We start from the raw sequence: 16,019 nt of genomic DNA, 5'->3' as shown, positions 1-16,019 counted from the left end.
TGGAGAACCTTGCTGATCCGCCTAAGATGTTTTGATTTTCATTTCTAGCTGCACCCCCATTAGTGTCTTGACCCAGGACCATGTTAACTGCAAGCTGCTCAGAGGTGCATTGAATGAGAACAATTTTCTCATTTTCAGTGTGTTCCAGCCAAAGATATTTTTGATGATCAGTGCTTCACTTCCATAAGCACTGATTCCATGGAAAAAATAAAATTTAAAATGCACATAAATACAATCTTCAAATCTACATAAAACTTATACTATACTTCTCCTGAGTTGCTCTCGTGATTCCTGCTGCCATGAGCTTGCTATTTCTTGATTATGTAGGAAAGGGAATATGCTTTTTTTAAAATATAACTGAATCATTTCACAACTGCCCATGGACCTGTACTTTTACATGAACATGCCTGTCCTTTTACATGAACTGAGCATCAGTTTAAATTGGTAAAGGAAGAGCAGCTGGGCTGACAAACATGTCAGCTTGTGTCTGATTTCCCCCACCCTGGCCCTAATAAAGATACAGTGAATAAAACAGCTGTTTGCTATACGGCTGGGGTTGATCAGAGTACTGAAACATGATGCTGAATAAAAGTCAGCTGCAACTTGGATACTCCCATTTCCTCATAGCAAATAAGATAACTTTAGCTTTATTCAGAATCCTGATACTATACATACAGAAAAATATAAGCTGTGGCTTTAGAATTGACAGACTGGCATTTTGACTGAGAGGAGCTGCATTTAACCATTAACAGTTTTTTCTGAGTGTGTTGGAGTTTTATTATTACTGTTTATCCAAGCTGGTGTCAAGCAACAAAGGCAAATGTTTTAAAGGCAGCTAAAAAGCTAAACTTAAAATAAACACAGTTTTCTCTTCAAAGACTGCAAAGCTAATAGCCTACATAAACATTTGCAATGATAATAACACTCAGAAATTTGCTAGTTGGATTTAAAAGTGTCTTTGATCTCCTCTATGGGATTCTAAGGCCAGCTGGGTCACAAAAAGAAACTATTTGCTTCAGGTTTGACTTGCACACATTTGGACAAGTACAATGTGTTATTTCCTGTACTAGAAAATAGGTGTTGAAGTTGTGAAAGAAAATGTCACTCTTGAAAGCCAGCACAGCAAACTCCAGGCTATCCTGTCCAGGGGATTTAATTACATGACAGATCAAATTGCTCTTAAAGGTTTTTTTTTGTATGCAATGTTCTGTTATTTGTAGATCTAGAGCTCCTTGTTATAGTAGGTAGGCATGAAGGGGTGTGGGGAAGGGGGATATTTTACTCTGTGCCCACAAAACCAAACCTGCTGTGAGATTTATAGACTTGTTTATGAAAGATTTTGTTCAAGATGTACTATAAAGGGAAAAGCACACATGCACTGTTTATACGGTGTTCTGTCTAGCAAGGATGTTGGGTAGTCAGCAATGGGTTGGAATGGGATGGGTGGGAGAGGAGGAATATGCAACTACCTTCCCCAGCTTCTAATTGAAGAAAGAAAATAGTTAACAATGTTAACACTTAAGGCAATAATCACATGAGTGTTTAATGTGGTGAATGGGGCAGGGGATGTCTCTGTAAGGCTTCTCACGCACTCATTTGAGAGTATAGTTCCACTGACAGTAAGCTCAGGCTGCAGTTTCATGATAGAGGTCTTCGAACTCTTCCCAAACTAGCTTCCTTATTGTCCCCCACCCCCTCCTGTCCCTTCCTGTGGCACACCATCCAGCTCCCTTTCCTCAGCCAAACTATTTACCTGACCCTCCTGTGATGTTGCAGGGAATTGTATAGGCTTCAAAAGCCTATACAAAAGGTTATTTTTCTTCTGGTTCCATGCAGTAACGGGGCTCAAAGTGCAGCTTTACAAATAGTCACCAACACTGTTGTTTGTTCCGCTGTGATATTTCCACTGTGATGTGAAAATAGGCTGATACAAATGATAGCTGCTTGCATGTGCAACATATCTAAATACTGTCTCCACTGGTAGCATATGAGACTTCTGGAGACCGGTGCCATAGGTCTTAGCACCGTAGTAAGCAGTGCAGTCCTTCATCACTGATCTGTGAAAAAATGTCTCTGTCCTTCCAGCTGCACAGAGACAACAGTGGAAAGGTTTTGGGAGGTGTCAGCTGTTGAGTTATTTAGCCTGTACTGCAGGGTAGATGAGTTATTAGCAAACCGAAATCCACACTTGGACTTTAATATTAAAACTCCAGGTGAATCAGCCAGCCAGAGCTGAAGCAGCCACAAGCTTGCGTTTGCTTATGGGTGGAGAAGAGCGAAGCTAGAAGCAATCTTTAAGCTGCTGAGAGTAATTTTGGCTATTCTTTGACCATTTTGTTAGGTTTTGGACTCAACTCTAATAATGAGTAGCTAAGGCCATCTGAGCATGTGCTGATTCATGCTCTGAAGGCAAACAGACTGCTAAGAAGAGTCTTAGTTAAGCATCTAAAACTACATAGGATTTACTAGTTTGACAATACAAGGAATACTCAGCAGAATTTGCAATGGACTAAAAGGTTTGTTTTTTTATTTTTTATTTTTCTTTTAACAAATTCCTGCTTACTGTACTCCTCATCAAGTTTCTGGGAAGTCTGGGAATAGGAAGTTCTTATATGGCACACTACATAGTATTCCTATTGTGTGTCCTTTCTTGTCAGGACTAACTGGGACCAAGGAACATATGGGTCTTGTCCTTCCCCTCTCTTCCTTTTCTTTAGTAATAGCTGCTGCTGCTAGGACAGACCTTGCAAAGGACTTCTCGTCTGCTTTGGATAGATGGAAAGTAAGTTTACAACTAGCTGGAGAAGTGGGAATAGGGCCAAAGGCTTCCGCATAACACACTTGGCCCATGTTTATCTCTGCATTGGTATTACAAACATACTAATTGTTGTAAAAAATGCTGTTTTTTACCACACAGGAAAGGGGCCATGTACTCACTTCAAGTTATTTTCACCTCTTAGCACTTCCAAGCAGGCACTGCTTGGAAGATTTATTACTTTCCTATTGCTAAAAAATATTTGTAGTAAATGTATTATAGCTAGTTTTCTCCCCTATATTAGGGTTGTAGCAAGAAAAATCAGTCTCTAGGAAATGTTTCTTATTCTACAGTTCTAATTTTCAAATGTGGCATTTAAAATTATCATTACAGCATTTAATAAGATGAGTAAGCACAGTTTATTTTTAGGTTGAATTACAAAATTCTCCAAATTTTTTTAAACTATAATAAACATCTATACCATTGTATTTCAAGGAGATTTATCCACTGATACTGCCACAAGAAACTAGTTTTCAGCCTTCAGCTTGATTTGGTTGTTATTTCATGTACACTGTAATTTTTTTGTTTGTTTGTTTGTTTGTTTCTCTCCTCCCATATCTTCATTTTGGTGCTTGGATTTTTTTGTCTGTTATTATGGAGAAGTCTCTTGGATCCAGAATTTGACCTATCCTGATGTTTCATATATCTGGAAAACTTTACTATCTGGAAATTTTCCATTTGCTTTTTCTAACTCAACTTTTGAGGTGGAGGAGAGAGAAATAAACCACATGCATTCAACCCATGTTCACTTTTCTTCTGGTCCGAGCCAGCTGAGTTCCAGCCAGAGAGCAGATACCAAGAGTGTTTTCAGCAGGGCAGCTTCAAACATTTACTAGAGGGATTTCTAAACATTTGCTTATTCTTTTCATAGGAAGTGAAAAGAATGGAAGTTAAACATATGGTTGAAGAGAGAGTAGATGTTATACATACCTGTTCTAATAAAGACCCCATGATGCCAAAATGTAAATAACAGATTTGTAAAGTTATGTCTGTGGGGATATTGCAAACATAAAGTCTGGTCCTGAGGTCCTTATTTTTATTTGATTTTTTTTATTTTATCTTTAAGTTTTGACACAAGAAATAGGTGAGAACAAGGCAGTGATTGCAGAGATGTAACTGCTTTGCTCAGTGCCCTGTGGAAACCCTGCTGTTATCTAGATGTAGTAGCTGAGAGCTCTGCCCAGGTTACCATATGAAAAGGGTAATTTAGTTGGGCTTAGATAGCCCTGCTTATCAGAGCTATATTGCCTTCTGGTACCTGCAGTATTTCAGGTACCCTACACAGTGCCTTACAGCCATAAGTTTGGATTTTACTATAGAATTAACCTGATGGGAGTGAAAACTATACTGTGAAGAAACTCCATAGGTTCCACATTACGAGTGCATTATCTGTCTTTAGGCTGCATTAGCAAGAGGCAAATTATGGTAACTAAAATGATAGCCTGTAACCTGACCAAAAAAATAAAAAAGCAATGCTTAAGGTAACTCTAAAGCAAAGAAGTCCTTTGTGCTTTACCCTTGTAAAATTTACACAGGAACTATGCTGGAGCAAGAAATTGAAGCAGCCTCACATTCATTCTGTCCTATTTACTGTTTCCTTTGCGGTGTAGCGGGAAGCCAAGACTAAGTCATCTCCTTGCTTGCTCAGGACCAGCTGCTTGGGGGAAGGAGGATTCCTAGATAGCTAGATAGACAGCTGTGCGAGCTCTTGCAGACACTAAACAAATTAATCCCAAGTTTGCAGAGGAAAGAGAGAATAGAAATAAATGCATGTGGGAGACAGCCCCACTGCTCGAACAAATCTAGCATGTGACTCTGCTCATGTTCTTCTTCTGCGCGCTGTAAAAGAGGATAAGAGGATAGTGTGGCAGGACGTCCCTTTGAGTTGTGTGGCTTTCGCACTAACATTTTGTTTCCCCAAAGGATTTAGAAGTGCATATGCACGTTTAGCATGGTGCTGGCTGGAGAGGAGAAGAGAGCCATGTGGAGTTTGCAGTAGGCCTTACTCAGCTTTACTTGTTTTCTGCAATCTAAGACTCAGAAGTTGCTTTCAGGGGAGCATAGAGTTCCCTCCCTTCCTTCATAAGTACTTGTGCAGCACTTGTGCTTTTTGCAGAGCTAGGCAGGGGCTCATTAAAGGATAGAATATGGCCTTTTGTCTACAGATGTACTAAAGCTGAATTTTCCACCTCCTGCTGTTTTTGACTTTCTGCAGGAAAGTTATCTTTTTAGTGTAATGGGAGTTGTATGGTCCAGCCTCATAAAGCCTTTTCTGAGCTTTGGTGCTGCAGGTCTTCTGTACCACTGACAACCCAAACAGTGTGTGTGTATATAGGCTTGTAAAAACTTGGAGATACTCAGGCAAGTCGTCTGCGTTCCTACTTTGATTATCCCAGGAGGATCCACTCGCTACCCACTTTGGCTGTTCTAAGGCAGCAGTCAGAATCCATCTGAAGTAGCCACTACCCACCTAGTTTAGCTCATCGTCAGCAGGAGGTCCAATTAACATTTTGCATTATTGGCAGCTCCATATGGAAACTACCATGCAGCCACCCACATTCGAACTTCAGCTTTTTCCTTTCATTTAATTAAAACACAATCAAGTCAATTAGCTCATGACAGAGTTTTCCCCAAAGTTAAACTCCAGATGTATGGCAAGGCAAAAGTGTTTAGATGCCAATTCATTGTGCTGCTCTGAGGTAGATTATAGCTCTCCCATTTGACAGTTTATCCGCTGAGGATTAGTTGCATTTTTCCCTTCCAAGTAGAAAACAAAAAGAAGGGGGGAAAAGACCTGTCTTTCCATTTGGTTTTGTTTAGGAAAAAATGATACAGTGTTATAGAATTTGGGAGATTTATTTAAGAAGACACTGATAGTGTCAGAATGACTTCTGTTTTTAATAACCAGGTCAAACATTTTACCATTCAGTGCTTTTATTATTTATTTTTTTTCCCCAATATGCTCCAGAAAAACAGCTTTCCATACTCTATAGCAAGTCGATGGGTTATTGTTCTTGTCATTGAATTGGGATAATATGCAGCTGCATAAACATGCTGATTTTGCTGGCATAAAGACCATGACTTTAAACTCTGGTACCCTTTGGCAAGACTCTATAGAAAATGATAACACTGCCAGAAGAGGATTTGAGGTCTTAATAAACCGGGATGTCTTTTGCATAATGTCCCTGCAGGGCCAGTGGGTACAGTGAGAGGAAGAAAAAAACAACTAGCTAATTGATAGTTAATAAGTCATTCAAGCCTAAATCCACACATACAGTAACTTTGAGTTGAAGCCATTGCATCTTCTGCTGCATTTTGCAATCCGTTTATTATTAGATAGAGCAATACTTTGAGTCACCTGTGTGATAACAAAAAGGTTATTTTCACAAACATTGAGTAATGGGTGATGTAGTGATAGCATGGGTAACACCAGCGCTCTACACAGTGGGTTAGGCCACGTCGGGAGTACTGCGTCCAGCCCTGGGCTCCCCAATACAAGAGAAACATGGAGCTACTGGAGAGAGTCCAGTGTAGGGCTACAAAGATGATTAGAGGACTGGAGCATCTGCCCTATGAGGAAAGACTGAGAGCTTCTCTTCCTGGAGACAAGACTGAGAGGGGATCTTATCAATGTCTATATATCTCTTAAAGGAGGGCGTCAAAAGGATGCGGCCGGACTCTTTTCAGTGGTGCCAAGTGACAGGACAAGAGGCAACAGGCACAAACTGAACCATAGGAAGTTCCACATGAATATAAGGAAGAACTTCTTCACTGTGAGAGTGACAGAGCGCTGGAACAGGTTGCCTAGGGAGGTTGTGGAGTCTCCTTCTCTGGAGATACTCGAAACTTACCTGGATGCGATCCTGTCTAACCTGCTTTCAGTGACCCTGCTTGAGCAGGGAGGTTGGACTAGATGATCTCCAGAGGTTCCTTCCAACCTTACCCGTTCTGTGATTCTGTGAATACTGCAATCTAATACATGGATATCCAGTGCTAGCAAAAGTATTGGTACTGGTACTGCTGTAGTACCTCGGTATCAGTGGAGCACTTAATTTTGTGCTTCACGCTGCCTCCAATTTTATCTCCTGCCTGTGCTGTTGTGCCTTTTCCTGCTTGGTCCTGTCCTCCCAGCAGTGGGGAGAAGGGGAGGCTAGCGACAGACTGTTTTTCCTTCAGGCTCCTGCATTCCTTGCCTTTCTTGGCAAAGATCCAGAACAAAATTTCAATGCAGGTGGGTTAGTGACAGTGGCAGGAGAGGGGGGGGGGCAAGTGGCTGGGAGGGAGATTGCAACATGAAGGACCAAAACCCAAAGGGGGAGGAGGGGAAAGAAGAGAACTTGTAATGCGGCCAACACCATCGTTTACTTAAAACCCCAATCTGAGAAAGAATCTCATAAACATATATCCTGGTGCTCCAACAAGACTAGATCAGTTGTGGAGAGTAATGCTGGAGAGGGGGAGAGAGGAAAGAGAAAACCCTTCTGGCTAAGGAGGGAGAAACCTGAATCTTCCACCTACCTTGCAAGTGCAAGGCAAATGCATATGTATTTTGTGGATTTATTCAGGTTCAGGCACATGGTAGGTGCTAGGCTGTTATGCATTGTTGAATTTGTGTCTCCAGTTTTGCGGTACTCTACCCGTGGCTCTGAAGCTGATTCAGGCTCAGCCCAATCACCTATTTTCAGCCCATGCTGCAGTTTGCCCGTCACCCGGTGTTTCTAGTGTTCTACTGAAAATGAAATCACACAGATGATCTATATTAAAAATAACCTCTTGGAAAGGGAAAGAGGATGGAAAGGAGGAGATATTTTCAGTCTGGATCATTCAGTGATCTACTTGCAGTGGAGCCCAATGAGCAATTGTATTTTTACAATTGAAGGAATAGCATATTTTGGGGAGGTCAGGAATGAGTAGATGGAATAAGGGAGGGGGAGAAGAAATTTCTTAGGCTGGCCTCATCACTCTGTTTTACACACAGAGAAACAGATTTCAGGCATTCAGATTTAATATCATGAAGTACAGCACCTGCCCCTGCAGAGTGAGGGAGCATCTGATCAGAGTTTGACCCAACAGCACAACTTCAGACACTTGTGTTTTACCTTACTTCTTTTGGTTGGATGTAGTCTTAAATGCTTTTGCTCCAGGATTTCAAGAATCTTTGTGAATAAAGATTCTCTGTGTAAAATAAACTTCACAAAAATGTTTTTGTCTCACAGTACTGTTCTGTTTGTTAAATCAAAACTCAGCTGTGTGCGCAATATGGCTTTTCAGGGTTACCTAGTGAGTCAGTATAATAAGTAGAAACAGAATTAAGGAACTTTTGATGCCTAAAAATGTGCTCTGCTAGGCAAATACCAATGGAATTGTAATTGGAGATGTTGTGATATATTATCTGGAAATATTACCAAGGAGTTTGCTAATTAAGCCACCTTATACATTAAAATTACAATCTCTACTTATTGATTCCAGTATATTTGTTACCAGCATGGAAAAGTCTCTGTAAGACTAAGTTAAAATGATTCACCTTTTTCATGTCATACATTGTTGTTGGTCACATAACTCAAAGCTCCATTCAAATTTATCTGAAATCACTACTTAAGGTGGTGAAGAGAAAATTGTTAAAAATAGCTATTTATACTGGACATTTCCTACTAAATTACACAAAAGTCTCTCTAGGCCTGTAAACTCTTTTTCACTGTGGCTAAATGTGAACATGGACTAAATGCAGGTTAATATGGGAAAGAATCTTAAAACTTTCAGGATTCGGTAAGGAATTTTTCTTCTGTAGAAAAATCTATTGAGTATACTCATACTGTAGCTAGCTACTTAATTACTCAGACTTTACATTTTTTTTAAAAAATCATCAGTAACTCAGATTACTAATAGTAAACTACATGCAGGGAATTGTGATCTGATAACTATTAAATTATGATTCTACTAGAAAAAATAGTATGAGGACATTGTGGATTTTTTACATGTATCTGTATTACTTCTAGTATTCAGTAGTGAAGTTAGGTCGGTTTACTGTCGACTTTTTCACTGAGAGAAGTAGAGTTCAGAAGTAAAACTAAAGAACAATTTATTGCATAAACACAGCTCTCTTTCTGTTCATGAATTATGTTCAGACTTTTAAAAATGGTCTCACTGCATTCCATATCAAAAGGCTTGGAACCAGTAGAATCACAGTTGTTTATTTCAATGGAATTTATATTAGGCTTGCTTGAAATGATTTGATAGATTATTTTTGTTGTATTTTGCTTTTATAAAGTTTGTTTTAGGGGGCACCTAAAGAAGGCATTTGGGTATTTCAGTGCCAACACGAACATCTCAGTGCTGAAATGCACCATACAGTGGAAGAACTGTAAGGAATTCACACTCCTGCTACAGCTGCACATTTCTGGAGACCATTTGCAGCAGAAAAGTATCCTAGGCAGCTACCGAGATGAAAGTCACTTATTGCCTTTCCAGCATCAAATATGTTCAGGCATTTCTATCTTTGGTCTTTTATAGGAAAGCCAGGGTTGTCCGTGAACAGATCTAGTCTTTGGTAGCAGCAAAGGGACTATCCTTTTTGTCTCCTGCATCTAATTGTGATCTTTGCCAGAGTGATTTGGCTCTGCAGTGTTTCAGTTCGCATTGTCGTTGGTCTTTTACAGCCTGGACTCTTGGAGATCTTGATAAAATGCTTCAGATGACATCAGGGCGGAGCACTTTGGATGGTTGATGTGTTCAGACAATAACATTCTTTATGATTCCCTTGGGTCTTCTGCTATCTAGACAAATCAGTCCCTGATAATACTGATTTAAATGTTACTAAGAAAATGGAGAGATACAGGCGCATCAAGCAGTACTGAAGGATCAAAACCTTGCTAATTACTTGAGATGGAGCAATACTAGTAGCAGTGCATTGTCTTAGTGTATCCAGGATATGTCTACGTTAGCAGGTAGTGTGGTATGGTAGGTATGAGTCTATAGAGTAAAACACACATGACTGAGGGCGCAACATCCACACTATTGGTGTTTTGATAATTTTATTGTGAGAGTGTGTTGTGAGAGTTTTATTACTCACCCTGGAGTGAATCCTCATCAGCATTTGGAGCACAGAAGGAAAGTTCTGATGCAAGCTAAAACGTGTTAGAATACTAATATAAACTTACGGCGGTAACTTTTTTTTAAAAAAATTGTGTTTCTCAAGCTCCATTTTGTAATAGCCATAATCTTGAAAACTTGGTTTAGAAAAGCATATGAATGATTGCCAAACCCAATTTTTTGTCCCACAGAAAATGATGCTGAGCACTGTTACTACATTCCATAAAGAAAGTTCAGTGAAATACTAGACACATGCTAAAATGAACTGAATTTAAATTAAAATGAAAATGAACTGCCTTTCATTTTGTCCAGTATTCAATACAATCGGACACTTCTTGTCTTTCAGATGCAAAATCTGCAGCTAGGACAAAGGACTGAAATATGTCAAAATAATTCTGTGCAGGTTTTACTGTGAAAAGTCCCAATGTCAAAATTAATAATAAAGTTTATTGAAGGCAGTTGAATGACTCACTGGCTTTTTGAAGACAGTGGGAAGTAGGTGGGACTTCAAGACACTGTACAAATAAAAGAATAATACAAGTGACCAAGCTCCTCTAATCTTGGAAAGCGTCTCAGTGAATTCATCTCAGTGAATGCGTGTAATGCTTATAATGATTAATAGAAGGTACATAAGCTCTCTGAGGTGAAAAATACACCCCTTTATTCCTAAATAATACATGACCTATAAAGCAAAGAGTGTAAATCTTAAACACCAGTTTCCTACTGAGCATTTCAAAGATGAGAAGTAATAGCTTTTGAAAAGATTTTTCCATAAATGCTCTGGAATGTCACCATTTAAATTGTTTTCTTCTAGGCAATTTATTAATTGGTAAAATGTGCTACTGATGATGCTTTTGAATTTAAAATAAACTCTTTTTCCTAAAAATGTTACTTTATCTTAGATTTATTTTAAAATCAATCTGTGAGGTTTGATCATACTTATCTCCCTTCCTTTTAGATACATATTTGTGTCACTTTCCAAATTAAAGGTTAGTTTTTCAGTAAATTTGCAGTTAATAGGACTTTCAGAACTCATTAGATTAATAAACCCAATCTTTTATTGTCAGAAAGAGTTGATTTTAAATTCTTTTCAAAGATGCAGTCTTCCTATTTGTAAATACTATTCACCACTAAATTGGTCCCTTTTCTCATGTGTTGGCTCATTTGGGAGAGACAGATTTCTTTAACTGGGATGTATATCATTATTTCCGAGAGAAATATTGTCAGCACAAGGGACTGGTGGAAGTCCATGTTGCTCTGTGGAGAGCCACTGGAACCGTAATTCTGTTCCATGTGCTTTGACAGGAATAGGGGAACACTTAAAATTAGGTGAGGCTTTTGTGAAAGAAGTTGCCTGCAATAGCAGGGACTGGACACCATGACTGAAGAAGAGTTGAAAAGATCGATGTTCCTAGTATTTATAAAGACAATATGACCAGGATACTGGCTCTTCACATCAGTATGCCCAGCTTTTTTAAGCCAGTGAAGGCAAGAATGTGGGTTTTGTCCTGCTGCCTCAAAGGAGGAGACAGCCTTTTGCTTTAACAAACTCATGGTCTGTCTCTGCCAGTGGGAGGGTTGTGGGCTTCTGTCCCAGGACAAAACTCTATGGCCACAAGATTCTGATCTGTTTTCTTCAACACTTCTGATTCTTTGAGTTGACTAGCACAGAGTTAACAGAGCAATGATGTCTTTCCACATCCCATAGCATCACAGAAAGGTTGCTTGGTGTGGACCTTAGGAGGTTGTTTAGTCCAGCCTCTCACTCGGAGCAGGACGATTGCAAACATTAGATCGGGTCAGCCCTGGCTTGTCTGGCTGTGTCTTGGAAACCTCCAGAAATGTAGATTGTACAGCCTGCACAACTGGTGCACGGAGTGAAAATGAGCTCCTTACGTCTAACCTCGGTAGCTGCTCTTGTATTGTCTGGTACTGCCAAGAAAAAATTGGCTCTTTTATCTATGTAACTACCCTTCAAGTAATTGTGCTTCTCCTTTAAATCCACAGTCTCCAGCAGAGACTCACGTGCAGAATTACATACAGAATTATTATTATATAGAGACTTATATTCCATAGGCAATGATTGTAGACCTACACATAAACTGAATACCCACTTTCAAACAAGGGACCCTCACAGGGGCACTTCTACTGCCTCTCCTTTCTTCAAAGCTGCTGCTTGGCTTTTTTCAGTCATCTCTAACCTCCACCTCTCACCTGGCTTCTCAGAGTCCTTAAGGTAGCAGCTGATTTGTTTAAGTGACCCTCAGCTTAAACTTCCTTTAAGATACCTTGTTGCAGTTTATAGGATTCACAAATGAAGAAGCTGTATTTTTACATTCATGCAAGGAATAATTACAGCTTAGTCTTTAAAAGACCATGGCTTTTTATATTTAAAGCCTATTTGAATGTTTGTCTTCATCTTCTCTTCATATTATAGACCACAAAGTACTCAAGGAAAACATTTAATAGAAGATTTAAATTCTGATGCATCTGAATGACAGTAATTTGTCCAGAAAAAGTTTTCTTAAGCTATCAGTTCCATCTGTTTGACAGTACAAAATTTATTACATTTTATGACATACTCAGATTTATTAATGTAAGTGCTATCATTTGCACAGAGGTTTATGTCTGATTTTAACTTCATAGACTTCAGTGAAGATACACAATGCATCTTTTTTGCCAGTTGTTGATTTCAAAACATTGAGAATAGAATTTCTTGAATGCTGATTGCATTATATCAGCTTTATCACAGAGAATAATTTGTTTTTTTAGCATCTCAGATCAATCTGAAGTCTAGGACAAATACAGCACTCATCAAATGCCATTTGTTTGAGAAACAGAGTGATAAGATTGCACCATGATGTTATGTGTCTGAGGCTGTATCTTTTATCAGCTAGGACACAGGACCAGGATTCAGGAGGTCATTTTACAAACATAAAATTAAGCACTTAACTGTGCTGTGCCTCGTATTTTTCGTTTGTAAAATGGGGACAGTGCTATTTCCTTCTTTTGAAAAGCACTTTCTGATTTAAATATCTATGATTATCATTATTACTATTGACAGTGGTATCAACTCTGTTTTGAATTGGTTATAATTAGAATGTTTAGATGAATGAAAGTAATTACAAAACCCTTATGCTGCAAACATTTAAGCCTGTGATTAATTTTAGGTATGTAAGTAATCTCAGCGACTTCAGTGAAGCTACTCATGTGAATAAAGTTAAGCACATTTGAAGCATTTGTAGGATCAAGGCTAGAAGGCTCTAAGATTTAGTTCTTAAACAGAAATAAATAATAAGAGACTTCTCAGGGAAATACCTGAGAAAATTATTTTAACAGTATGGTACTGCATGTTGTAGAATGAGTCCTGATTTTTTTCACAAAACTCAGTATTACAGCCATCGATGATAAATACTGGCTTTGATTATTCAGTATATTTTTGTGGAAAATTAATCCTTCTTGCTATTTTGGCTACAGTCCAAAAGCTTATTGTTAAATACGTTTTGTTAAGAAGAAGCCTGATTCAGGGCAGACTCCATGTTAAATGACTAATTATTAGGAATATCAAACTGACCTATTTCTGTGTGCCCATTCCACTGCCAGAACAGCTGTCATTGGAGCTTGTTGAAAAAATGGATTTGTTTTATTCAATAGAAATAGTTTCTGGTTTTACATTGTATAGATTTTGTTTTCTGTATGATGTTTAGCTAGTTATTGAGCTTTTCTCAACACAGGGAAAAAGTCTCATGAACATATGCTGAAAAAGGTTTTCTTAGTAGTTAAAAACTACAGAAACATACACGGATGCCAGATAAGATGTTGTGAGTAGACTGTTCTAGCCTCTGTATGCGGGATGCTGAACAGAAACGAAGTACCGGTGAGGCCTGGCTTGTCACTACAGAACACAATAAAACGTCCTTATCTGGATTCTGAAACAGGAAAAACATCGGCTAGCCAGAAGCTTCTGCATTCTGATAATAGAATGGTTTAGTTGTCATATGCTATATAATTTTTCTGTTCTCATTCCCTCAGTTACCTTTAATTTTCTTGTTTATACAGTTGATGGATTGGATAAGGCTTCAATCACTAACTCGGACGGGCCAGCCCCAGGATCCCAAACTCCGCCCTTCAAGAGAAAGGGCAAACTCTCCACCATTGGCAAGATCTTTAAACCTTGGAAATGGCGGAAGAAGAAGACAAGTGACAAATTCAGAGAAACATCAGCCGGTATGTGCCTGGCCCTTTGCTGGCAAATAGTAAAAAATAATGTAATGATTTTGCAGAGTAGTACTTGAAAAGGTCTTGAACGTAATTGGATAGGGAGGAACTTTTAGGCACAGTATTTGAAACTGTTTTATCCTTGGCAAGGAAAACCTTACTCATCTTCTATCTTGAACCTATTACCAAAAATAAGCTTTTTATTTATGTCTTGTATACAATATGTATGATACTCTTTTGATGTTGACAATACTCTTCTTTCTTTATTAACTAAGAAACACTAGGCTGTATGTTATGTATCCTCAGATATGTTGGAGATGATTCGTGTTCTCCTAAAAGCCAGTGACATGAGACAAACCTTGCCTTCATGGGGACAAAAGTTTGATGTGTTCAGAGGGAAGAAGTGGATGTGGCCATGCCCGGTAGAGTCTGCTCAGAAGAACGAGGATCTGCTTTGCAGTCACGGGTTTCAAGCGGGCCGATGGCTTCTGTGCTCCCCTATTGACAAGGCCTGCGGAACCGTTTAAAATAAAACACTGTGACTGAATTACATTGTGTCTGGAAAAAGAGCTAGGAGGGCTAGGATTCGGTTATCAAACACAGGTGCTAAATGCTATCTGAGATGCCCTGGTGTATCCCAGCTGGTCTCTGACTGCTTTTCCAGAAGGTATTGCATTGTATTTGCCATCCTTGTGCAGGTGTCTCAGATACCCATGGTCAGCTCAAGTGGCTCTAGAGGCTTGTGTTTAGGAAACTGAAGCCCAGTGCGTGTGTGTGTGTGTGTGTAAATATAAATAAATATATAGAGAGAGAGATAGAGTGCCTATATATAGATAAGCTATATATAGTAAATATAGCATTTATGCTCTCTCTATTATATATATATGGTATATAGCTCACCCTTTATATTTGTGTGTGTATGTATGTGTCACAGCCCTGTCTAAGCTTTTTCTAGAAAAATCCCAAACTCCTGTTTTGGGATTCAGACATTTGATGCTCTGTTCTTCTAAACTGGAGTCTAATGCAAGAAGCATTTATGGGCACTTCAGATTTATTACCACAGGGCAAGTTCTCTGAGGACTGTCTCCCATGGCTCTAGGCTGAAAAGCCAATACTAATATCCCTAATTGCGCTCGGTTGGCTCTCCTGAAATCTTAAGAGTATGCTGCTTTACATTTTAATCCTACAGCAACCCCTAACAATTACAGCAAGAAGCTCTCTAGTTTTGCAGTATAACTTCTAAAACATGCTTTATTTACACAAAAAGCAAAAAGAAATCATCTTCAAAATCCCTTCACTGGTGTCATCATCACTGCACATACCTACTGAAGGCTTGGACAGTCTTTCTGAGACCCCAAATCTTTCTCTTGTCCTGCTCAGTCTCTCTCTCTCACTCACTCTCTCTTTTTGGTTCTCTTAACCCACTTGGGTGGCCCACAACAAACCCTCCACAATTTCTTTCATATTTCAAACAAAACATTGCCTTCTGTCAGATATCTCCCTCGTTGTGTCTGTCTTCCTTCAGCTTCTCCAAAAAATTTATTGTACAGATACTATGCTAGGGCAAAGTTACTTCTTGTTAATAACTCCTGCTGGCTGACTGCAGTTTCTGCAGCTGCTTTTAGACAGGTATGTCTAGGTACTGAATTCATCAAACTAGTCAGAATTCATAAGCTATATATACAGAGATTCTGCAAACTGTCATAACATATTAACATATATTGCATTGTTATGCCATTAGATAATAACATGTATGTCATTTTGCAGGGTTTTTTTTACAAATTAATATTTGGTAAAATTGATGTTAAATACACTATTTCTTATGTTATACCATCTTTCTTTAGTGGGCTCAATCCAGTCTTACAAGAATGACACATCAGTTCCCATAACACCAAGA

The 16,019-nt window shown here is 38.9% G+C and overlaps 1 protein-coding gene across 3 annotated transcripts in view; it reads left to right on the top strand.

Annotated features, from left to right (window-relative positions):
* PHACTR2 (phosphatase and actin regulator 2) overlaps window positions 1-16,019 on the top strand; it is an 89,022-nt gene that overhangs the window by 23,129 nt on the left and 49,874 nt on the right. For all 3 annotated transcript variants that reach the window (XM_062572441.1, XM_062572440.1, XM_062572442.1), the window contains exon 2: window positions 13,964-14,131. In XM_062572441.1, the coding sequence (XP_062428425.1) occupies window positions 13,964-14,131 (168 nt within the window). The remainder of the gene's footprint in view (window positions 1-13,963; window positions 14,132-16,019) is intronic.

Source organism: Rhea pennata, chromosome 3 (assembly GCF_028389875.1).
Source record: "Rhea pennata isolate bPtePen1 chromosome 3, bPtePen1.pri, whole genome shotgun sequence".
NCBI lineage: Eukaryota > Metazoa > Chordata > Aves > Rheiformes > Rheidae > Rhea > Rhea pennata.
Note: the sequence above shows the minus strand (reverse complement) of the source record. Positions and strands in the feature narration are given on the sequence as shown.